This window comes from Hypoxylon fragiforme (genome assembly GCF_022984875.1).
Source record: "Hypoxylon fragiforme strain CBS 206.31 chromosome Unknown GGS25scaffold_3, whole genome shotgun sequence".
NCBI classification, from domain to species: Eukaryota; Fungi; Ascomycota; class Sordariomycetes; order Xylariales; family Hypoxylaceae; genus Hypoxylon; species Hypoxylon fragiforme.
The window spans coordinates 3,646,100-3,670,175 of NW_026054758.1; the positions used below are offsets into that span (position 1 = coordinate 3,646,100).

The window sequence follows — 24,076 nt, forward strand, 5'->3', positions numbered from 1 at the left end:
ATGTTAATTAGACAATTGAACAATGCCCTTATTTACATAGTAGTTCGTGCCGAAAATTGGCGACACAATTGGCTTGTGAAAGCCACTAAGCCCACGTTTTGCGGCTTTGCTTGCCAGTTCTAGAAGGGTTCTAAGGCCTTTTTGAGGATGGCGACCTGCCTGCCTAACTTGGGTATATGGCTTGAAAGCTTCATGTTACCAATCACCACCACACGTGATAGTGTTCATGTCAAATAGGTAGGTTGTGCGGACCAATCGCGACTTGGACATCAATACCAAGGTGTATAGATCGTGCACGGGCAGAGTTCGTCGCGGGTAGATGATGAAGCATCGCTTCCCTTGATCATTCTCGCAAGTGGTAATATGTGATACATTGGTCAATTCTTTGCATCTACCCGACAATCTCCTAACTCAAGGTGAAGAATTGCCTGCTTACCCATCATTAGTTTTGCCCACGCACGTGGTCGGTCACGCACTAGGGCCGGGACGACTCTATCCAGCGTTTTTGGAGGTTTCAAGGAATCGGATGCAATAAATACCTAAGCCAAGATGGGGGGTTCACGATCTTCTGTGTCAGTCAACTCTAGCTAACCCTACCTATGTACCTAACATGCCAGCCCTGCCCTGTCCATGCTACGCACATTCCCTGGGTGGGTGTGAGCTTATCGACAAGGCGACGAGGTCATGGTATGAATGTGGTGTAGTGTAGTATGATTTACGTACACGTACGCGAGGCACACGACGATGAAGAAGAAGAAGGGATCTGGGATAACTAAGTAGGTATGCGAGAAGATGATCTTCTCTGATCTGTCGCAGGGTTATACCTTCAACATCAGACTGTCCTAGTTTCAGGCTTCAAACACGCACGTCCCTTGCCCACGTGTTGTTGCGTGGTGGCATACTACACAGTCTACACTATGTAATAAGTATATCGGCACTAGAGCTCTTAAGTTTCGGACGACTAGACTTGATTGATATCGCGTAGTAGTCTTGCTTTAGTTCCTGCTTTAGGCTGGCCGTTATCTAGATGTGTCATCCCGAAAGACTTGGCCTACCTGTTTAGTTATCTAATAGGTAGTAATAGGGGTCCAAAGGAGGGTCTTGATTCGAAATTTCTTGAGGGCTTCAGATGGTGTCGAGGTTTTCCTTCGAGCTTATACCAACTCAATGGCTGGTAGAAATGTGTGTACGCACACCCAGAATCTATAGATGTGGCAATAATCAAGCATCGATTCCCTCATCACCGTGCTCAGACTCCATCCAAGTCGTGATCACTTTCCCCGCATAGTACACCGAGATGCTAGATATACTACTACTAGGTAGGTATGATATCTGAGCAGACCAGGGCACAAGAGGAACCTGTCAAGGAATGCTCTTCATCACCACTACCCCCCCACCTTTACTTCGCCCATCTGCATGAATCCCAACCTGCGAAAAAGTGACGAGATGAAGATCCCAAACGGTATTATATTTCCGCAAAGTCTGTTATGCGGGTCTATCCCCTAGCTTCAACAGTTCCCTACCCAGCTTGGGTTGAAAAAACAGGAATGCCCCCGGTTCTGCCATTGCTTGGAAGACATGGGGGGCAGGGCATTGCCGACAGATGTCATAGCATTAATTATGGACTTGACTAACTGTCTGGATAACTTCCGGCAGAGCTCTAGGCCCCGACGATCAGTAAGATGTGATGTGATGAGGCTCGGTCCATGGGTTCCCAAAGTCCCTTGCCAGTGAGTGCATCACAAAGAATTCCCACCCGGTTGTTGCTCATGTGTTCTAATCGTAGTGGTGGTCGTCGTAAAATATTGGTACAGATCTGACTTGCTTGCGGCGAAGGACCTACTACACTAGTTATCACACCGCTGAAAAGAAAAATCTGGCCCCAAAAATGGTCATGTCTTGCCGCTTGCATCTGTCTATGCAACTACTAACTATGTACATACAATACAGACATTATCTTTCCTCCTCCTCCTCCTCATCCCTCCTAAAAACTCCGAGATCTCTGAATTTGATCGCCCGGACCCGCGCCCTATCCCACGACCAAAACAAGCAATCCGAGTTCCGCGGGCCCTAGCTTCTCACCACCCCTCCCCTCCCCTCTTCCCTCGTGCCTTTTTGTTTTGCCTCTCTCACCCCACTGTCTGTGTGTGAAAGAGTCGCAGGAATAGTTACCCCACACAGCTCTGTCTCTCTCTCTCTCTCTCTCTCTCTCTCTTGCATACTTTGCTTATCTGCATCATGTAATGTACACATGTATGTGCGTACAGTGCGCAGGCAACAATACCCCATTTTCCCCTGCGTCAAGCAGCGGGTGGTCCGCCTCACGGACTCAAGGACGACCAGTTAGTTGAGGGGAAAGAAGAGAAAGCCCTAACCTAGGTATGTAGACTACTGTATGTATGTAGGTAGGTATATTGCCCCAGCATGGAAAGAGGAAGGGGGGGGGGGGGGGGGGTTGAGATATAGGCATGCGGGGGCAGCAGCACAGCACTTCCAAAGCAACGCAATGTCTGGTACAGTAACCCAACCCAACTGCTGCTACTACGAATACAGTATTTAGGTAATAACTAGGTAGCTGACCGGTGCGGTGCTCTTAATCAGAGCCACCAAGTGGATGAAGAACTCTAACCTAGCACCTACCCAACTACACTATCGCTCTGAACAGTAAACACTTCTTTGGTTCCAGGCTTACTTAGGGTACTAGGTATTAAACCAAACGTGCTACCGAGAAATGTAAAATGTGCAACAACGTGCTGCTGCACGAGTTAGCCAGGTCCACACCTGTCATTGTCACATACTACATGATTAGCGTGGCACCCTTAGCACGGTAGTTGGACTGACTGACTGCCTGCCTGCCTGCCCCCCAATTCGCGAACCTGTTTTAATGGGCAGTGGTAGTTATACCAAACTAGTTAGGTGGGTAGGTATAATAGATAGCTGGCGCTTAAATTCACATGTGATGTATGTATTGTACGTATGTAGTGCCCTTTTTTAACGGATCCCCAATGGCTCCTCTCTGGCTAGGGAATCGTCAACTCCTCCACTCTTCGTCACCATCATTAATTAGATATCGTGCCTTTTTTTTTTTTTTGGCGCACGCTGGGGCTACTAAAAGTATATGGGTCATAGGGGCGTGTAGTTATAGCATACATTATTACATTACCTCCATCTAACTACTAGCTGCTATGATGGCTGTACCTACCTACTTGCGTACGTCTTAGCTTACTTCTACAGTAGTCGTTAATGGGGATCATCGGCAGTGGACAGGCACTTAGACTAAAGCTTGGAACTAACCCGCTAAAAGGCATCAACAGGATCAATAGACGCGGCATTTTCTCGGCCCCCATGGTTATGTATACTATGTACACTCACTACATCAACGGTGACTGGGCAGCGCGTCTACCTATGTATGGGCTTTTACTTTTGCGGTCGTGGGGAAATAATAAGATCAGGCGCCTACCCGATGCTAACCTAGGTGCGGAAGTGGATTCCATCGCGCGAAGCTATTTGGTGAGTTAGGTTAGCTAGGTAGCCTCGGTGAGAGGTCGCTAGTGAAGTAGGGAAGCAATGGAAGGAATGGTCGTTCGAAAGTGGAAATTCGGTGACGATGCGACTTTGACCGCTATTGTTGCGACTCGTGACTATGTTTTTTTTTTTTTGAATTGATAGGTTAGGTGTATACAATAGTTCTGTGAGCGATGTCACGATCTTGAGATGAGGTTGCTCCTACATACATAGGCCAGACACTTGGTTGTTCAAATTAGGTTCTAGAGGTTCTATTTTACGGTACGGTGAAAAGGATGTTGTTGCATGAAGTTACAGATTGGAGATTGCAAGTTAGCAATGAGCTGGTATGCATGCCTGTGTGGCCATCTACGTAGGTGACCCACGCAACGGGCTTAAGTAGAAATGACAACGCAATGGAGTTTCTAGAGGCTAGTAAATGAGTCTATATGACTGTGTCATTTGGGTTTGAAGTCCGTTGAATTGAATCTATCGTCTAAACCCTAATAACGTAAGATGAATTCATGATGCTAGTTAGGATCTGTTAAGGGATGCATACGTAGGCAGGTATCATCATGAATTGAGAGCAATATCATCTGAATATGAGGTCTAGTTGATATATCGCTTATGAAGGAAACTCTACAACATAGGAGCAATTTTCATCATCTACTTAACTTAACTCCTTGGTCCCGTGTGCATCTAAGATCCTAAGGCGCGTGTGTCGTGGTCAGTAAGGCCGTTCATGCTCACATGAATGAATGATTGCAGCATCTAAACGATAGGTGGCTAACGACCACTTGAGTAAAGACCGTTGAGATGTCTACTAGGTAGATAGTAGATGTATACCTGAGATCAATGTGAAGGTGTCAAAAGTAGTCTCTTAGTCTAAAGTTCACCCATGAAATATCAATCTCAGAACTATTAACGTCCATATCATCTGCTTACCCGAAGCCTTTTCCTTTTTTATTTTTTAAACATCTAACTAGGCTACCATAACGACCTTGGAGCTGTATCTCATGATCTGCCAGTAGACCTTTCATGCCTCTCACATCTACTCACAGTACCTATTCAATTAGATATAAAAACCGAGACTGAAGACACGACGATGTAGCTGAAAAGACTTACCTACCTGTTGAAGGGCACCAGTCATATACACCCCCCCTTTTCTTGCTACCTAGCTACGATATCGTCCTAGATTAGGCAAGTCTTTGACAAGAGCCATGCTCGGTGGGGATTGCTTTACGGGTTGTTTTTGACACCCGCCAGACAGGATCGGACCAAATATCTGAGTTTGGCCTCATAGTTGATGCCATTTCTATGAGGTTTTACATCTCATATATGCGTATTAAGGTGGTCTGTTCTATTATATAGTACTAGTACCTAACTAGGGGTCTAACCTAGATGCTCCCATAACTTAGCCATATAATCATGATATGTATCTGAAGATATGCAGATATATGCCCTCAAGGTCGTCTGTCAAGGGTACCCAGGACTACATAAGGGACCATATAGAACAATGACGGGCGGCTGTATGTATAGGAGCTTGACAATACTTCCACATACTGTCCTGGCGGTAGCTGGGTGAAGAGGAAGCCTTATATCTAAGGTTGCAAACGCATCAACCTCCGCCTCCGGCCATACTATTATTCCTTTCCAGGCTCAAGCTAGTCACCCACCTTGCTGCCTTAGTCACCCACCTTGCTGCCTTATCTCCCGAAGTTAAACTTATAGGTCCCCGGAAACCAACAACTACCACTTCCTGGGTGAGAACCTGGGTGCCTGGGTTTTCAACCTAGGTTGGCTCAGTGGTAAGGCGCGAAAACCACCAGGGCTCCCCGAAAAGTGCGGGTTCAGAACGAAAACCACTGTGGGACGTCCGAGGGTGCGGGTTCAATCCTACCACAAATCTTTTGGATGTTTCTGTTTTTTTTTTTTTTTTTTTTTTTTTTTTTTTTCACCAATCTACCCGGTACACTTAAAAACTGAAGCCATTCATAGGTAATCAGACTTCTCCTGTCATTAAATTCTACTCTCCAAAATAAGAAATTACTTTACAAAATGACCTGGAACTAGCCAGTATATAAGGTATATACCTATGCGGTTTCCATAGCCTCAGGAGCCCTGGAGAAATATCATAGGTCCCCGCGCGGCAGCAGAGATGTTGTTCTGCGTCTTCTAGGTTCCGCCTCATGACAAGCCGGCTTGGAGGTGTTGTCTCGCACCAAGGTTTCGATTAATCATCTGGAATCAACACTCAAGGTGCCATATGATGGCTTGGAGGCGATTCAGATCGAGGCGTACCTGGGCTCATTGATATGCGGCAAACGCTTCCCATTCTCGTAGCCATTCTACGAACCTCTTTGGCCGAAGTTGAAGAGATTCATTCTCCTTCTCACAGGGCTCAAGGGCAGCTTTAGGTTAAGCTCCTCTGCGTGGAGTCTTTGATAACTGATAAAGTCTCTAGCATAAAGTACATACCTAGGTTAGATACCTTAGGCATTTGCGTATAGCTTCACTCGAGTAGGTAGAGTAATCCGATAAAGGGGCCTAGAGGGGGCTTGGAAGGTGGCTTGGAAGGTGGCAAAAGCCAATCTGTAAAACAATCTCCCAACCTTAACAGACTGTGATTTTCAATGTCCACCTAGCATGGCTCTTTGATAACGGCAAGTATCACTGCCTATACAAGTATCACTGCCTATACAAGTATCACTGCCTATAGTATACCTAAGTCTAAGACTTAGTAGGATCTTACTTTGCTAAGGGCTTCTTGAGCACATACTGCTGAGGCTTTCTGTGGCGGTGTCAATCTCGTCGTAGTTTCAATAGAGTACCTAATATGCCCTGAATCCTTCTCGGGGCGGCGGGGATGATGATGGCCTCGATACCTAGGTATGTTTTATATCTGGATTATGAGTTGATTATTTGGTAGGGACTTAACGGTTACACTTGCTACCACAACAGGAACGAAGTAACTCAGCAGAAATACTACATATAGCGAAGTGTAGGTACGTATAAACTTACCCACCTACAGCAGGTAGGGAGTCGGTGTTGGCACTTCAAACTTGAGCCCTATATAACATTATGCTTCTATTAAAGAACGTTATAACTTGAAGGTAGGTGCAGTTAAGTTAGAAGATAGCATAGTAGATAGCCTAGCTTTATACTTTCTCTATACGTCACATTCATCGTCCCCTGACACTTGCCTATCGAAGATACTTCCAGCTTTATTGTTATTAGCATTCCCCTATTCCCGTCATCGAGGTTCATCTTCTACACTCTACGTATGTACTAAAACACACGTTATATAAACCTATCGTGAAGAGGTATCTAGTCTTTCAACATCCATTCGACAAGACTATTTCATAAATCTACCCTCCACATGCGAAACCGATACTACCTGGTGGCTAATCGAAATCCTAGAATAAGCCATCTCTTTACGCCAGACAACCGTTTATCCTATCTAACTAAGCCGACACTCAAACAGCCTTTTCGAAGAAACAACAATGCCTAGTCTTGCAAACCCAGCAACCCTCGGCAAAATTTGTGTTAGTGAGCTCGCAGTACCTTCCCCCTTTTAAGTAGGTAGTCTTTCTAAATTCAACAGTGCCACACCCTGTCGTACATGATCAGCAACCTAAGTGTCGCCTTCCCAGGGACGGATACATATGACGAATCTGTGGAGTCGTATTTCTCAAAACAGCAAGAGTCGCTCCATCCCGCCTGCATCGTGATGCCACAGAATGCCCAAGACGTCGCGGATATCATCATTCCATTGGGCACGATGCAGCGTAGTCAATGCAAACTCGCCATCCGATCCGGTGGACATGCGAGCTGGGCGGGTGCTTCCAACATCGCCGATGGTGTTGTTGTCGACTTACGTGCTCTCGATGACATCGATGTTAACCAGGATACGTCCGTGGTTTCTCTAGGAGCGGGCGCTACTTGGGATACCGCATACGAGGTGCTTGATCAGCTCGGATTGAGTGTGAACGGAGGTCGAGCTGCAGGAGTTGGTCAGTAACCTATCCGTGACCCCTTAAACTTCGAATAGTGGAACTGACTTTGCACATGAAAGGCGTTGGAGGTTCGACACTGGGAGGCGGCCTATCTTTCTTCTCTCCCCGCTATGGCTGGACATGCGATAGCGCATTGAGTTTCGAGGTTGTGCTGGCCAACGGCTCTATCGTCGAGGCAAGCGATGCTCAAAATCAAGACTTACTCTTTGCCCTTCGGGGCGGAAACAACAACTTTGGCATTGTTACACGTATCACATTAGAGACATTTCACCAAGGTCTTATTTGGTCTGGCACCTTCCATACCTCGATCGATTACGCGGATAATCAGATCGCCGAATTTGTCGAAATTAGCTCTGCCGATCCGTATGACCAGTACGCTTCGTTCAGTACCACCTTCGGCTACTCACAAATTGCTGGTCATTCTGCCATCTACAATCATCTGACGTATACAAAGGAGGAAGAGAACCCGCCCATTTACAGAGGGATCCGGAATTTGCCTTTGCAGGTGAAGTACACCGACACGACTAGAATGGCGGAGCTTGCCAAGAGAACAGAGGCCATTCAGTTGTACGGTGTACGGTATGTATCTTGCCTTTTCTTCAGTGCCGTGGAAGGTGACTAATCATCGAACAGTCGGCTTACTCGCGTAGCAACTATCATTCCCACGGTGCCGTTATTGAAGGCTGCGGTCATGCACTGGAATAGAAGCATCGTTCCCATCGCGGATGTCGTTGATCTCGTCTGGGACCTCACCTTCGAACCGCTACCATCAGAAATTTATGCCCGCGCCGTGGATGAGAATGCACTGGGCCTCTCAGACCGGACCGGCCCTCTTGTAATCGTCTCATTTCTTGCAACCTGGTCGAACGAACAGGATGACAAGCAAATCTATGATCTAGCCCACGCACTCATAAGTTCTATTGTCGGTGAAGCAGAGAGTCGTAATGCGTCTGATCCTTTTCTTTATCTCAATTACGCTGCACAAGACCAGGACCCGATTGCCAGTTACGGTGATAGAAGTGTTTGGCGTCTGAAACAGGTTAGAGAGAGGGTTGATCCTGCCGGTGTTTTCACATTTCAGGTACCTGGCGGATACAAATTTCCTGTCAAAGATTGAGTATAGGACTTCTCAGGGGTTGTATCGCGAAAGGAAGGCGTTCTTTGCTATGAGATAAAGCGGACCTTTCATGGGGCACTCTTCGTAGCTGTCATAAGAAGGCTCGGTATGGATAAAGGATAATGGCCTCCTACTGACATTGATCAGTATGATAAGATATACATATTGGGTAATGAATCTGAATGAGTAATGATAGAGTGTATGAGTTGAACTCGCTATGAATTAGATCTTTCTGAACTTGGCATCTACTCATTGATTGTAATGTAGACGATATTGATATTTGCTTGTCATCTGGACTGAGGCAAGCTACATGGACAACGATAGATGGCTTCGTTGCGTACTCCTTGAGCCATAAACATGGGCCACATGCAACAATACACTTTGACGAGGTATATAGCATACCTAGGCATAATACCCAGATAAGTACACAGGGTTCCTCGGCCTGTGTTACGACTACATACTAGTAAGAACTGACTTGAGATTTCCCAATTGGTCGAGAATATTGGAATGATAAGAGAAGAGAGGATTGAAGCATCTAGATCAGCACTAAGGCGACCCAGCATTAAGGGTATGTAGATGAGGCTCGATCCACATCCACGTGGTTTTCAGCAATAGCTTGCTGCGTGCTTTTGTTCTCCTATCCATGGACATGTACGATGCAATCGAGGCTGATTTGGCGGTAACTTGGCGGCTGTTTTCCTATACTACAGCACCAATGTTCCTGAGGCGTCACGGTCTGTGCAAGGTTGCTAGCCGGCTGAATCAGAAAATGTAACATCATGCATGCAACGACGATTCGGACCTTGAGTTGTATACGTGCCAGTGCGGGGAATGATAGCATGTATCTATCTCCGTGATTCCGACACAGCAAAGGCAATGTGCTTTACTTACTTATCACAGAGGGAGTAGCTGGCCGTTCTGTTGATTAATAACTGTTCTAAAGGCACGGGATGTATGCTAGATATGGGCACGTCGCCGCCAACTTACCATAGAAGTGATAGATAATATCTTGGGTTTCGTCTTAGGTTTCGTAGGAAATGACTCCTGAAGGAAAAAGATCGCTGACAAGATTCAAGTTCAAGATTGAATACATAGCTACTACCTGTATGATAGGAAAGTTTGGGCAACGTTACATACTAAGGTTAGTACCGTTCGGTATCACAGGCAGGTACTAGGCTGGTAAGCCGCCTCTAGGGCTACATAGTATCAACGACACTCTATCTGTATCAGGATTTTAAGTTACATATTGGCTTTTCCCCAAGTTTGCTTTTCTAACGGGAAGCTACATATACATTGGTACCTAGTGTGCCTATTGGTCCAATGATCAATGATTATTGAGGTTAATTGAAATCCTACTATGTAGTATGTACATGTGTGTCTGCTTCAACTTTCAAGTCAGCAAGCTACCTTCCCCGGACGTATGTCATTATCCGCCTGCCCAATGATAACGACACTTAAGTTGTTTAAAGTGGAGTTCAGCTCACACCTGGGATTCACAATGTCCAATCAGATCTGGTAAGATACCCACATTCGGCCCGCTCTTATCTCTCCTTATTGTCGCTTATCTCATCAGCTGCACTGAATTTAACACTGAATTTCAAAATCTGTATGCACTCTCCTTATCCTTGTCTCGGAGAAAGTACGAAATCCAGGGTACCTAACCAGGGCAGTATATTGCAAGGCTATGATTGGAGAATAAAGTTTAGACGAACTTTATCCCTGCAGAAAGTCTGCAGAAAGTCTTTTAGAAAGGGAAGGCGGAAATTTCAATTTCAATGTGACTTCTTAGCAGGAGTCAATTGGATTGAGGGATCCTAGCTACCTACCTATTATTGTACGTATGTACGTTTGTATTGTACATATTCAAGTGGCATTCAAATTGTGCTCTTGACCTTATACATAGTAATTCTGAAAATTTATCGAGACTGATGTTTCTTTGTTAATCACAGGCTGAATCTTTTTTTAGAGTGGCTGGTTTTACAGCAACACGAGATTCGCCTGCTAACACGAAATTCTTACAATGGGTAGCTTTACTGGGCATCGTACGAATTGAACAACAGAGAAGTGATTTGAGCGGAGCTTGCGAAGGATTGTCTAGAATCTGCCCACTGAATTCACCCAAAAATAGCTTAGTGCCGTGACCCTGCCCCAACATCCCCAGAAATCTAAGGGTATTAGTGGATTAGCACCCCTGCTCCCTTCCTTCGTCCTGTCTCGTGCAAAGTTCAGCTGCTACCACATTTTCTGTATTGGTACATATGTAAAAGTAAGAGGGTCATGAAATAATGTACATTGATGTACCTATCTAATGGCATTTACTTTATGCTAATAACTACCTCTAGTACAGTATCTGCAATTGATATTTAAGAGGGTCACGTAACGATCAAGCAATTGACCTTCTATCATATCATGATGCTGACCACACTTGGATTAGGGGTGGATGATAGCGCATACAAACCACATGCAACTTGGAACTACATGTATCTAAGCTCACGAAGATATGTACTATGTAGGTAGATATGCTCACAGCTGTCGATGGTCTTACCATGTTACCATGCCTATCGGCCGACACTCCTATGTAACTATCCTGTAGTTATCTCTCTGCGACTGGTGGCTGATAGATCAGCATCGGAGCCAGTAAAGTACAATGTATTGTACTATGTAACATGTACTATGTAACATGCGACCGCACTAAACTTTGGCAGGGCCTTTAATGTAGGTACAGCCACATAACTATGTATCTAGGAGATAAATGTGGGTGGACCTGAATATTAAAAGGATAAGATCTAAGGATCAGACCTTGCTACTGAAATGTTCTTAAATACATGACCACAGTGCTTCGCACTTTCCTCTCTGGCGTACCTGCCACCATCTACTGGGGGGGGACAATAGTGCCTGTCCCAGGCACCTCCAGGCTTCGTTTCAACAGCGCCAACAAGCTCTGATATAGACGTTCCCGAACCACACAGCCATTCAATGAGTATCAGAGATAGGTGACGCTGTATTGGAACAGCGACAAGGTGCCAGAAGTGTGGTCTTTTAGAGTAAGGGGTTAATCGGATAAATAAGGTGTAGTGCATCCCATATGGGAGGTAACAAAATGAGCCATAATGGCTAGTAAACTGTGGGCTTTTTGAATTGAATAAACGGTTTTTGGACTTTTTGATTTGAATAAACTGACTGTGGACTTTTTGATTAAACGACTTTTGAATAAACGGCTTTTGGAACAAACGACCTTTTGAATAAACGTTGACTTTCAGAACAGAGCTTTCAATCAACAATAACGTTTCAATCAATAAAAGGATCAAAACAACTTTGAAAACAAAAGCCCAATTATCAAAAAAAACCAAAAACCAAAAATGAGGCTATCACCACAGCTCTTCCGGTGTGGGGGGGGACCAGATAAATGTGGGTGGACCTGAATATTAAAAGGATAAGATCTAAGGATCAGACCTTGCTACTGAAATGTTCTTAAATACATGACCACAGTGCTTCGCACTTTCCTCTCTGGCGTACCTGCCACCATCTCTAGGGTACTTGCATATACTCCGCACATGCCACTTATCGTATTGATCTATGTATCTATTGATCTAAACAACGCCTTATCTCACAACCATGCATGTACTATGTAAGGAATACATACAATACATGCAATGTACTTGGGTTAATACGGGTACCACCCGTTACTTCTGCTGTCCAAACATTTCGTATATCATCTGCCATGGCGCATTTGACGGATTTTAATTTTCTCTGATTCTCTTGTCAGCCCAAAGGTCAAATTCAATTAGCCGTGACGGCGACCAAATAAAAGTTCTAAGGTTAGTACTTGCCTATTAAACAATTATTTATGTATAGTGCCTCTATGGCCATTGAATATTTAACACAGGCTCAAGTATTCTTTGGAATGGAATGCTTCTGCTAGAATCTCCCAATGCGCTTATCGTCACAACATAACATTTGTGTCAACAAACAATATCAACTAATTCTCACCGCTTTTAGGTCCAAACCAAAGGACTCACATTTCAAGTATTGCTTCCATTTGCTAGGGAATATCGATCGAATACCAACTTTAGTCGGCCGATTTCCGATATAGCTCCAAAATGTCAGACAAGGAGGCTCCCATCGAGGCTCCTCCTCAATATGTTGCCCATACACACTCCGACCATGGCGAGAGCACGCACCAGCAAGAGCGCCCTAGTGGAATATTATATCGAGGGTTCAAAATCTTTGGAAAGGAGGTTTGGTACGCGTCACCCAAGGTTCAGCTTATAATGATATCCTTGGTGTCTTTCTTATGCCCTGGCATGTACAATGCGCTCAGTGGTCTGGGCGGTGCTGGCCAGCTCGACACCTCCGTCCAAGATCACGCATCCACAGCTCTCTATTCCGTATTCGCCGTTGTTGCCTTCTTCTCTGGCTCTTTCGCCAACAAGCTTGGTATCAAGACCACTGTGACCATTGGTGGTCTAGGCTACTGTATCTACTCCGCTAGCTTCCTATGCTATAACCACACCAAAAATGTCGGATTCGTCATTTTTGCTGGTGCGTTCTTGGGTCTTTGCGCCGGCCTGCTCTGGACTGCCCAAGGTGCTATTATGATGGCTTACCCACCCGAGGAGTCCAAGGGCCGCTACATTAGTTGGTTCTGGATTATTTTCAACTTGGGTGCTGTCGTTGGTAGTTTGATCCCTCTTGGGCAGAATATCAACAATTTTAGCGGCACCGTTACTGACGGCACCTATGTCGGATTCATTATTTTGATGGTGGTTGGTGCTGGTCTGGCTAGTTTGCTCGTCGATGCCGACAAGGTCATCCGAGACGACGGTTCCAAGGTCATCATGATGAAGAACCCTACCTGGCAGAGCGAGTTCAAGGGGCTGTGGGAGTGCATTTCTCTTAGCCCTTGGGTTGTTGCTCTGTTCCCCATGTTCTTCGCCTCCAACATCTTTTACACCTACCAGCTGAACATCTTCAACGGCGCCTACTTCAATATCCGAGCCCGCTCATTAAACAGTTTGCTGTACTGGCTGGCGCAGATTATCGGCGCCGTCGTTGTAGGATACGGTCTCGACTCCAAACGATTTCGACGATCTCTCCGCGCTAAGATTTCCTTCGTTATTCTCTTCGCTCTCACCTTCATTATCTGGGGTGGCGGTTACGCGTGGCAGAAGCCCCAGGTCAACCGAGCTACGGCCATGAGCACAGACTATGACCCGTACAGAATTGACTGGAGTGACCGCAGCTTTCTCGGACCTATGTTCTTGTACATGTTCTACGGTGTATACGACGCCTTTTGGCAAACTTGCATCTACTGGTACGTTTATTATACCCCAACAACCTATCGAATTCAGCTACGGTATGAATGCTAACTTAAATACAGGTATATGGGAGCTCTCTCAAACTCTGGTCGAAAAACTGCCAACATGGCTGGTTTCTACAAGGGCCTCCAGTCCGCCGGTGCCGCAATCTTCTGGCGCTTGGACGGCATTCACGTCGAATACGACACCTTATTTGCTGTAACGGTTAGTGATCCCCTTTTTCGTAATTGAGCCTGAACTAGTGCTAACCTTAGATTTTAGTGGGCTGTCTGTGCCGCGTCCCTTCTAATCGCCGCCCCAATTATCTTCCTCAAGATACAAGACACTACCGATCTCGAGGTTGATTTGAAGTTTAGCGACGAGACGGCCTCAGACGTTGTGCCAGGTGCCGCGGTCGAGCAAAAGAATGCTCCTGCTACGGTGTAAATACCTAATCATCTTAAAGCGATTGATGTTAATGTTGGTCTTGTGGGTGAAAAATGCATGGGAAGGGGGTTTGGAGTGGTAATGGGGCCCTACTACTTATTATGGCTGGCCGATGGCGTATGATTATACGTAGATGATACATAATTTTGATGTGAAATAATGAATCAGTACCTTGACTGTACATTTTTAGGAATGTGTGTCGAATATGGCTAAGTTGTGCGTAGGTACTTTATAGCCCTCTACATAGGTACCTAAGGTAGAGATGTAGAGATGTAGAGAGAAAGCGTAAGGAGAGCACTGATTTAAGCATGAGATCGATCTTGCATAGGTATCTACAAGTCTCCCCCCTTCAACTTTACCTACACTATGTACCTTAGGTAGCTCTGGGGGTACCTTATGTAGTAGCATAAAATAATCTTGGAAATGAAGCTAACACTGATTCAGCCCCTGATTTAGTGTAGTGTAGTGTAGTGTGCTACCACTCCCGTTCCCGCTCCCGCTTTCTGATTTTCTCTGATGGTATTAGTGGGGATCCCGGGGATTTTGTACGCGTATCTCTTTGTCTGGGCCCACTTATCCGGCCGCTAGTCAAGGCCGGCCCGGGTGGTGGTTGTAGGTTAGGGGCCGGTGGGTTGTGGGGGTTGATTGATCTGGGAACTACAGGTAGGGGGAACACGAATGACTAGGTAGTTGTGGACTTGTGGGCATGTATGCTTGGGTAATTGGGCAATTGGGTGATTGGATGTAAGTATTTGTTGTTGGGGATGCTATGGGTGGGGTGGGAGTTCACGATGGTTAATAGGGGGAGAGTGATTTTCACAGCTGTACCAAGACTACTAGGTAGTACATGCCTTTTGTTTTTCTAAAATATGTTTGATTTCATGGCACATTCATGATCTACATTCAAATCAGGTATAGATACCTAACTCTAGCAATAATACAAGTACTGTTGCGTAGGCCAGCTTCAAAAATACACTCATAATCATGGACAAAATCGACTTTATGGCGCAGTGGTACAGACCTCAAAGTACCCCTATTTAATAGACCTTCTTGTACCCTTTGTCAGATCAGATCAGGAGGCCACATCAGTTCCCCAATTAGTACTAGTTCACAGGTACAAAACGTGGACCATGACAAAGAATATCGAAATACACACTGCTGGGCATGAACTGGGCCCAAAACTGGCATACCTTGTGGGTTTTAATTAGTATGTAGGTACTTGGTGAGTACCTGGATTAGACAAAACACTGATCTTATATGAAGCTATCGCGAACCTCACGTTCTGAAGTAGTGATTTTCTTCAGCATTTCCTGGCATATATCTCACCTTTAAGCCTGTACATAATGCTTTCAACCTACGTAGGCCTTCTGCTAGTGCACTATAGTACACAAGATTCTAGTTTAATGAAGTTCCAGTCCTGTTTTGTCATGATATTGAGTGAAAGGAATAGGGGTATACTGGCCACTGCTGCGTGAAGTGTATGTCCATGAGCCGCCCATCCCCAGAGAGAGTGTAGTTCCTTGTACTCTACCCTCTGTACCCTATGTAGGTTACTGATTGTAAATCCATGCCCTAACCCCCCATACCTGTCGACATCGAATCAAATAAATGATTAGCTCTAATAATTCTCTGCTCCTTCCATGACGACTTGTACCAAATACCCTTTGTAGCAGCTTCAAGTTGCACGACACCATCAGCCCCGTATTACTGATTTCGATTCACCCACAGAACTATAAATAAGGCCTCTGCCTTCTGTGCACCTTTTCCTTTCTTCCTTTCTTTTTTCTTCTGGTTCCCCAGAAGTGTAGGAAAGTTTGAAGTTTGAACTGCAGTGTATTCTATCATCATCAACCCCCTCTCTATCATCCTGACTCTCCTTATAGGGGATTCTACTGAATCATATTGTGATTTGTTTTATTGTTTGTTGATCTTTTGACTGAAACAACACTCCTCTCACACTTCTTACCCATCACTAGTTTCATATACGCACCCAAAATCCATTTGTTTTATCATCCATTGCGAGACACCATGGCAACGTACGGACTACGATCATCAGCCAACATGTGGCTACCAGTCGAAAAAGATGAAGTCAAGTCTGCCGAGGAGGCTTATGCAAGCACGCAGCTGGTTCCGCACCAACTATTTTCATTCCATAATAAGCTTGTCCAGAAGCTGGACCACTCAATGGTTGTTGATGCTGTGAGTAACATTCCATCCCCTCATGACCTATTCTACAAGCAAAGCGTTCCTTCAATTCTTCGAACAGTTTCGTAGCTGTATAGAAGATCTACCCCCCAAAACATCTTTCAAGTCACAAGACCCCGAATACTGAACCAATCACTGACTTCATACTATAGTGGCATCATCTTCGCATGCTAGGTGGCCCGTACAAGGAGGAAATGGAGTCGTTTTTTCGACTCAAATACTTACCAACGACCAGTCTATGTATTCATGGCTACGATCTCCTTATCTATTTGAAGTTTGTCAAGGTCTCCGAAGACCAGAAGTTCGTGATCTACGAATATGATACTACCTATGAGGAGCCCGCAGACGGCCAGAAGTGGGCGTCGGCCTACGCGAGTTGCCCTGGGAGTAACCGCATTGCGACGCGCCTCATATACGGGCATAGTCTTAATGTGCCACACATCACTGCGGGAATGGTGAAGTTAGGAAACTTCCATATGACTGCCCGCAACCCCCGGCGAATCACTTTCGAGTGGCTCCCAGTCATTCAAGCCTTCTTCAAGGCCTATCGAGAGTCCATTTTGATGGAGCAATACAAGTACATGACTCGCCACACCTACACCGCGAACCCACGCCCGTCTGAGCGATTTACGGCAAGCACTCGTAAGACGAATTACGATGACGAGTATCATGAAATCATTGTTCCCCCCTTCCCGGGTGACGATGTTTTCAGCCCCCCGGGCATGGAAATCTGTTAATTCCTCCCTACCTTATGTACCTGCCCGTGCTTAGTACGGAGCCTCGCGCGGAAAGAGAAAGAAAGAAAGAAAGAAAGAAAGAAGAGAACCGCGCCATATCTTCGAGCCTATTATCCTCGACTTGAACCAAGAATACGTTTGCAACTCGACATTTATATTGTCCTGTTCAACACCAGTACCGTACCGCACCATCATAGCAGAGACCTCGTATGAAGGCCATCTGTTCCAAAGAAGTAGTGGTACTTCCGCCGTCGACTTATATCGAACTTGCAGTTCTCGTTCTATTTTACTAGCTATTGGCTCGAACGAACCCCGAATTGAACCCACCCACCCATCTCGACTAAGAGACTAAGCCAACCATCGAAAGCAATGGAGTAACGGTACATACGACGTCCGATTGATCGCCCAACGAAACAGCAGTATCTCGCTTGCCGAATACTCCATTTGCGATTCTGGTTCTACTTTCGGGTTCTATTTTCCTTTTTCCTTTTTTTCCTATGTCCAAGAAAAGATAAAATACAAAAAAAAAGCCCAACAAACCAACACATCAACATCGTTCCTCTCGTCAGACAACCAGTACTTACTCTCTTCGACATACATATATCCGACAAGAACCGTCATCGTCCGCGCACCCTCGACGACCGACCATAAGGAAAGACAATTCCAAGATCAACAAGAAGAAAAAGAAACCAGGATGAGGAAAACGAGGATGGTGAACACCCACCATAGGACGTGGGATAATGGGGGGTGGACGCTAGGAAGCCCTGTTTCGATTCGGCATTTGTCTTGATTGGTGTGTTTTTGACCTGTGAAGTGTACGAAGTGTGTATTTTTATCGTGAGAAAAGAAAATTTGGCAGACAAACAGACAGACAGATTAGGTAGATAGATGGGTAGGTTCCCCTTTAGAGGGGGAGCTTACCTTGAATTCGATACTCGGTCGTTGTCGCCATTTTAGCTGGCTTTATGAGAAAGGTGACTTGAGTAAGATGTAGGAATTCTAACCTAGGACGTAGTGATCCTTCACTAGGGATCGTAGTGACTCAATCTCGTAGCTAGTAGGCACCTACCTACTTTCCCAACTAGTGCTAACCTAGGAACTGCTGTAAATGGGCACATAAGAAGACGAATGCAACTGGCAACTGCGCTGTATGCACCATCGTCTTCTCGACTACATGTGCTGTGTAAGCTTTTATAGCCACAGTCACCAATACCTACCTAGTACTTGGTAGATGGATAACCTTATCATCCCAGGATCACAAGATGCCGTAGAACTTATTCGATACCATTGATTCCATCACTTAGCACATCTTGACACAAGCTGCCTAGCTGCCTACCTACTTACATGTAGGTCCATTACTTTCCTCGAACACCACTACACTTAACCTCACAACAACCACAGCCCAGCCCAGTCCAGCGACACGGGCCTCACCCTCCACACATCCCTCTCCTCTTGCCCTATAGAAGCGCCTCCAACTCGGCCCTCCTCCCAAAACTCCCGCTATTCGCGAGCGTGATCGTGTGCACGTACCGCAGCTTGCCGTTCTCGAGCCGGAACTCGTGGCTGTCGGGCGCGTTGCTCAGGTGCTCGAAGATGCACAGCACGTCGACGGAGCCGTAGGACGGGTCGATGACGTAGCGGCGGTGCGAGTTGGGCACCTGGTTGTGGTTTGTGGGGATCCTGTGGTTGACGAGCCCTACCATTTAGCCGCGCATCTAAAAGAGTGTCGCTTTTAGGACGAGAGGAGAGGGGAGAGGAGGGGACAGGAGAGGAGAGGGAGTAAGTAGGTAGACTGCTAACCCGGGCTTGCACGAATCCGTCGGCAGGAAGTTCCCCGTGTACACGCTGCCCTCGAGCCGCGCGCACGGCGTGCCCCACGGCACCTTGTCCGTCGCGCCCGCGTCGCTCCACATGTCCAGGTACGCGTCCGCCGCGCCCTGCAGCGCCTCGCGCGTGTCCCGCCGCCCCTCGTCGATCAGCGTCCAGTTCTCGCGCGACGCGTACTCGAGCGTGCGCGTCGAGTTGAACAGCCAGGAGCCGGTCGTCGAGACGATCAGGTCGATCAGGTGCACGCTGAGGTCGCCGGCGCTGTGGCGGATCTGCGTCCCGATCACGTAGGGCGCGGGCGCCCCCGAGGCGCTGTGCGTGATGATTAGCTCGGTGTACGAGGCGCAGTCGAGGGTGTCGATTATCTGCGAAGAAGCTCTAGGTGTTAGTTTTAGTTTTCGAGGTAGACGTATATATAATATGGGACGTAAGAGGGCTGGGGGAACTTCCTGTATGTCTGTGGTCGATCTTGAGCGCGTTGCTGAGGATACCGCTGGCGATCTCGCGCGTCTTGTTGTTTTCGAGATACGTGAAGTTGTCGGCGATGTTCTCGAGGTTCGACAGCTGCCCGCTCTCGTGCGATTTCACGTACTCGTCTGCAAACGCCTGGATGTATGTCCGGTTGCACTCACTCTGCGCTGTCACGGTGGGTAAGAGGGCGGCGAGAACCGCGGCGCTTACGCTTAGGAGGCTGTAATGCATGGTGTTCGAGATATTATTATTTTTTCGTTTCTACGTTGGAGCGAGCTCATTCATGTGTCCCTGAACTTACAGTACCTAGATTTGTAAGGATGTGCTTCTCATAAATATGATCTTTGAATGGGGTCGTCAACAGCAAGTGCCGTTGCCACTAGTCGAGTACCCCTTGTGGGCAGAAGCATTCCCGGCTCCGGGAGAATGAACGGGAAAATAGTGCGATGCCATTACGACTCCAATCCTGCCTGATGAGAGCTCCGCGCATATTAAAATGTGACTCGAGAGTCTTGGAGAACTCCTCGACCTAATGGGGAAAATGCAGCATTTGAATGTTTAAGCCCCGGGTATCTTAGGTAAGTAGGTTATACCCGCATTCTCCATCTTGGGTACTAGGTAGCATTAACTATCTACAGCCTGGCTGGCATATACTTTTGACAGGTGTGATACCTGCCAATATATACAGACTCAGAGATGACAATACATTATGTTGTACATTGAGCAAGCTCACCTATAGGAACAACTGGGGCGCTTAGAATCCCATATAAACGCACCAAGGCTATTGTTCTCCAGCTTCCTTCACTGAGTTAGGGATTGACTACCACGAGAGCGGTGAGATGATAGAGACGAAGCCCACCAGATGTTGAGCCTCGTGGGGATAGGCGAAAGCAACACCTTAGTACTACGACTTAGGTATGCCTTCTGCAATCCTGGCTAAATCTTCAGGCATCAGCGCGTCCTTCTCGATGCCATTGATGGCTTGATCTAGCATAACCCTGGTGAGATCCTCAATGCTGATAGGGATGACGCCGAACAGCCATTTGGTTATGAAGGCCGCGATGCATCTCCAGATCTCACCCGGTGTCGTGATTAGACCTGGTCTGGGCGCGGTTACTTCTATCCCTCCGAGCTCTGTCGCCAATTCCTTGACCTTCTTTTCAGTCTCGCCCTGCAAGATGCGATTCAATCAGCGCACGTCTATGGAGATGTGGAAAGTGAGGTTGTACCCGCATCCGGAGATACTCGAGCATGTACCGCGGTACCTTTGATTCATCCCATCCAACTCCCGCCCCACTCATGTAGATGAAGCGAAAGGGGTTAGAGAGGCCAGACTCGTGCATGGCACTCAACCCTGCAAGAGTACTAGTTTGACAGATACGCTTGACTTCCTCGGGGTCGTACATTTTGGATTTACTTGGTGTGATGGCAACTGTCCTAGTCCTGGTCAGTGCTCTCTTCCCGGCTTTGACCTTGAATGTCGGGGTGAAAATGATCATGGAGGTTATGTTTGGGGGATCACTACCATATACAGGCATCAGCGCCTGCGAATTCTCTTTTTACTTCATCCGAGTAGCGGCCATAATCTTCTATTATCACGCTCCTTAGCTTCGACGTGTCTGCACCTTCTGGGAGACCGTCGGGAACGGGGACAGGTTGGCGGGACAGGGCCACCACGGAGGTGATTTCACTTTTGCATAGACTCTGCCGTATCACTTCCCTTCCCACGTATCCTGTAGAGCCTGTGACGATGAGTTTCATTGTAGCGAGTTGCGTGATGTAATGTAATCAATTATTGGATCTATAGAATGTAAGGTATACTAGGGATCGGGGAGATAAGGAGAAGTACGATGTAGGTGTAAATCTGTTTAAAATACAGTTAGTACGAGTACGGCACTAGGCATCCATAGTCTCGGGCTCGCTCTTTGGCCCGCGCCGTAGGACTACCGCTCCAGTGCTCTGGTTTAGGTGGATCATCCCTTTATTGTTCTAGAATGTCATTGGATTACTACTAGTACAGCGCCATGCTATTAAGGCTGAGCTAATTTCAGCTCCCTTATCCCGTTTGCTCATCCTAAATTCCGGTCAGCAACGCGTGCTGAATCATCCCGAACCGATCTTATCGATCCTAAGATATTGAGTCAGAGTCCCTGGTATGTGATTAATCTGTCAACAACTAGGTTTCCTTATATAAGAATGAGACAAGGCATAAATGATTTCTTTGAAGTCTGAGGATATTTTATCTGGAATGATAAAGAAGCATAGGAAACGAAACAATCGTATACGAACTACAAATTTAACCAATACGTCCTTGGCACAATTTTTATTTGAACATCCCTTAACTATTTACGACTTGTGTGTTCATATAACTAACAGTTCATTTACCTAGTTATATCTGTCTTACTATTCCATGATAATACCAAGAGAAAATAAGCATAGTATACAACCAAATCCTACGACGACTTTGGGGTATCAGTAAGGAGACAGTCTCAAAGCACCGTGCTTCTACAAACCCAGAACCACTTAACACAGGATCCTCTCTATCTTGATTTTGCCAATTCGGCGACGAAGTAATGACGCGGCCAGCAAAGGTATTGTCGCATTGGCTTCCGGTTTGACTGTCGATCGGGACATTGCGTAGGAATAGTGGAGACTCTTCTCTTCTTGGAATCCAATCTCCTGAGATGGGCACGGGAGACGTAGGTAGCTCCATGTGTTGGTACCGAGGTTTCTATCTTGCAAAGAAGAGTTTAGTATTAAAGGTTATTCCTTTCATAGCACCGGGCTGTCATGAAAGCGATGCATACCTAGTAATCACACACATTGGCCTGTTGGCCCACGTGGACATACCAAGCCCTACAGGGGCGGAGCCGGCTACCGATTGAGTCGAAAGCGATTGTCGCTTCAAAAGCCGACTGAACCCAGCACCGTCAGACCGGATTCTATGTTAGAGTTCTCCCTAACGATCTCCACAAAATGACCATCTCGGGACGGCGCGGAATACTTGGACGCTTTGAGTGTAGTAGACACTTCACGTTTCTTGTGGCGACGAATCACTCTGTGTACGTACCTAGGTTAGCAGGATGTGCTTTACGACGAGGAATATAAGCAATTTATTCAAGGCTACCTTATTGATGCGTATAAGTCATACAGAACTCACAGACTGTGTGTTGTTATGAAGGTTCGACGTGCGCCGATGTGCGATAACCCCCCTTTTTGACATTGGATGTAGCTCGACCAAAGACCGGATAACCAAAATGTGATTAAAGCCCCTCCCGTGGGATGCAGGATACCTGCTAAATATATTACCTGCAATTCAAGCTGCACAAACTTTGACATTGCTCCCTGGCATGTTCCGGGTATAGATCTTGCTTTGATAACTACATCACACCCCTAGTAAAGGAGAATCACGTACAGCATGAGGGTTAGGGTTAGGGTTTGTCAGTGGAAATCTGTCAACTGTATACCTACCTCGGTACCTAGATAAACTTTTGTTGCAGGATAACTGCAACCAAGAAGAAGAAAGATGAAACGAAGAAAGCTTGCTTTATTCCTGACTACACTGGCGGAGTGCCAATATATGGCCTAGTGGAGCCTATGGTGCCTCAGGCACCTGCACCATTTTGCAAGCAAGATTTCATGATATTCTTACTATTGAAAATCATCAACTCTATGTTAGTAGGCACTTAACTACAGAGATGCAATCAGATAATCGAATCTGCGTAACTTCCACCTATCCGGTGACCAGAATGGAAGGTCGCAACACACAGCTCCATAACCAAATCTTCGTGCCATATAGTCTCAATTCGGACCATAAAGTTGATCTATAATTCCGTGGTACGGTCGTACACAATGTGAATATCTACCATTAAGGGATAGAGCAACTTAAGTGCAAACATATCAAGCTTGCGTTACCTACTATGGCACAGTAACTAGTAGATCCTTAGTATTAGACACCTGGAAATGGACTATCCTAACCATACTCTAACCTACTTCATATCATGTGGCATACTTGATTGTCCTTATAGTTGCCAAGAATACTGAAGAGTTGATGGGTCCAAGGACGTAGATCGCCGGACTTAGACTTGAGCAGGGTACAAAACCGACCGATAATCCGGCGGCACAGCTGCGAATATGAACAGACGATAATACACCACGAATCATAGAGATATTATCTTCAGTCTAAGATGTCGGTTTTATCATCGGACCTGTTTACTCTTGAGATGGATGGCCTTGGCTTCATTATCCTGTGAGATTTGGCATGTGTTAAGACGGGGATTGGAGGGCTTTTGATGGTATAATGTGATGTAAACGAGTAGTAGATGGCTAGGAGGCTATGACATCAAAATAGTATAAATCACTGCTTGTCCTCGAGCTCACGATAATGATAGAAGTTTGGTCATCAACGCATGGTCAGAACATAGAATCGTGACTCAAAGAGACAGTGAAAACTAA

At 46.2% G+C, this 24,076-nt stretch overlaps 6 protein-coding genes across 6 annotated transcripts; 3 read left to right on the forward strand and 3 right to left on the reverse strand.

Annotated features, from left to right (window-relative positions):
• Nucleotides 1-940: 940 nt before the first annotated feature.
• GGS25DRAFT_483522 (uncharacterized protein) lies at nt 941-2,215 on the reverse strand. The gene has a single exon (XM_049260377.1). The coding sequence runs from the start codon at nt 1,910-1,912 to the stop codon at nt 1,661-1,663; it is 252 nt and encodes an 83-aa protein (XP_049119412.1). The 5' UTR covers nt 1,913-2,215; the 3' UTR covers nt 941-1,660.
• Nucleotides 2,216-6,723: 4,508 nt separating this feature from the next.
• Nucleotides 6,724-8,637, forward strand: GGS25DRAFT_530374 (putative oxidoreductase; the record flags this gene model as incomplete). The annotated part of the gene is made up of 4 exons (XM_049265372.1): nt 6,724-7,049; nt 7,109-7,517; nt 7,580-8,099; nt 8,154-8,637. The coding sequence occupies exons 1-4, from the start codon at nt 7,008-7,010 to the stop codon at nt 8,635-8,637; spliced, it is 1,455 nt and encodes a 484-aa protein (XP_049119413.1). The 5' UTR covers nt 6,724-7,007.
• Nucleotides 8,638-12,299: 3,662 nt separating this feature from the next.
• Nucleotides 12,300-14,557, forward strand: GGS25DRAFT_483538 (MFS general substrate transporter). The gene is made up of 4 exons (XM_049260378.1): nt 12,300-12,455; nt 12,531-13,951; nt 14,018-14,159; nt 14,217-14,557. Exons 2-4 carry the CDS (start codon nt 12,738-12,740, stop codon nt 14,379-14,381), a joined length of 1,521 nt encoding a protein of 506 aa, XP_049119414.1. The 5' UTR covers nt 12,300-12,455; nt 12,531-12,737; the 3' UTR covers nt 14,382-14,557.
• Nucleotides 14,558-16,409: 1,852 nt separating this feature from the next.
• GGS25DRAFT_519956 (uncharacterized protein) lies at nt 16,410-17,323 on the forward strand (the record flags this gene model as incomplete). Its single annotated transcript, XM_049263803.1, has 2 exons — nt 16,410-16,580; nt 16,739-17,323. 2 exons carry the CDS (start codon nt 16,410-16,412, stop codon nt 17,321-17,323), a joined length of 756 nt encoding a protein of 251 aa, XP_049119415.1.
• Nucleotides 17,324-18,780: 1,457 nt separating this feature from the next.
• On the reverse strand, nt 18,781-19,852 carry GGS25DRAFT_519957 (uncharacterized protein; the record flags this gene model as incomplete). Its single annotated transcript, XM_049263804.1, has 3 exons — nt 18,781-19,003; nt 19,124-19,528; nt 19,578-19,852. The coding sequence occupies 3 exons, from the start codon at nt 19,850-19,852 to the stop codon at nt 18,781-18,783; spliced, it is 903 nt and encodes a 300-aa protein (XP_049119416.1).
• Nucleotides 19,853-20,525: 673 nt separating this feature from the next.
• Nucleotides 20,526-21,382, reverse strand: GGS25DRAFT_519958 (NAD(P)-binding protein; the record flags this gene model as incomplete). Its single annotated transcript, XM_049263805.1, has 3 exons — nt 20,526-20,792; nt 20,851-21,053; nt 21,154-21,382. The coding sequence occupies 3 exons, from the start codon at nt 21,380-21,382 to the stop codon at nt 20,526-20,528; spliced, it is 699 nt and encodes a 232-aa protein (XP_049119417.1).
• Between the last annotated feature and the right edge of the window lie 2,694 nt (nt 21,383-24,076).

Bases quoted from the DNA above. Each gene is read 5' to 3' on its own strand.
- GGS25DRAFT_483522 (XM_049260377.1), bottom strand. From the start codon at position 1,912: ATGCAAGCGGCAAGACATGACCATTTTTGGGGCCAGATTTTTCTTTTC.
- GGS25DRAFT_483538 (XM_049260378.1), top strand. From the start codon at position 12,738: ATGTCAGACAAGGAGGCTCCCATCGAGGCTCCTCCTCAATATGTTGCC. The intron at 13,952-14,017 runs GTACGTTTATTA...ACTTAAATACAG, and splicing joins TGGCAAACTTGCATCTACTG to GTATATGGGAGCTCTCTCAA. The intron at 14,160-14,216 runs GTTAGTGATCCC...CTTAGATTTTAG, and splicing joins ACACCTTATTTGCTGTAACG to TGGGCTGTCTGTGCCGCGTC.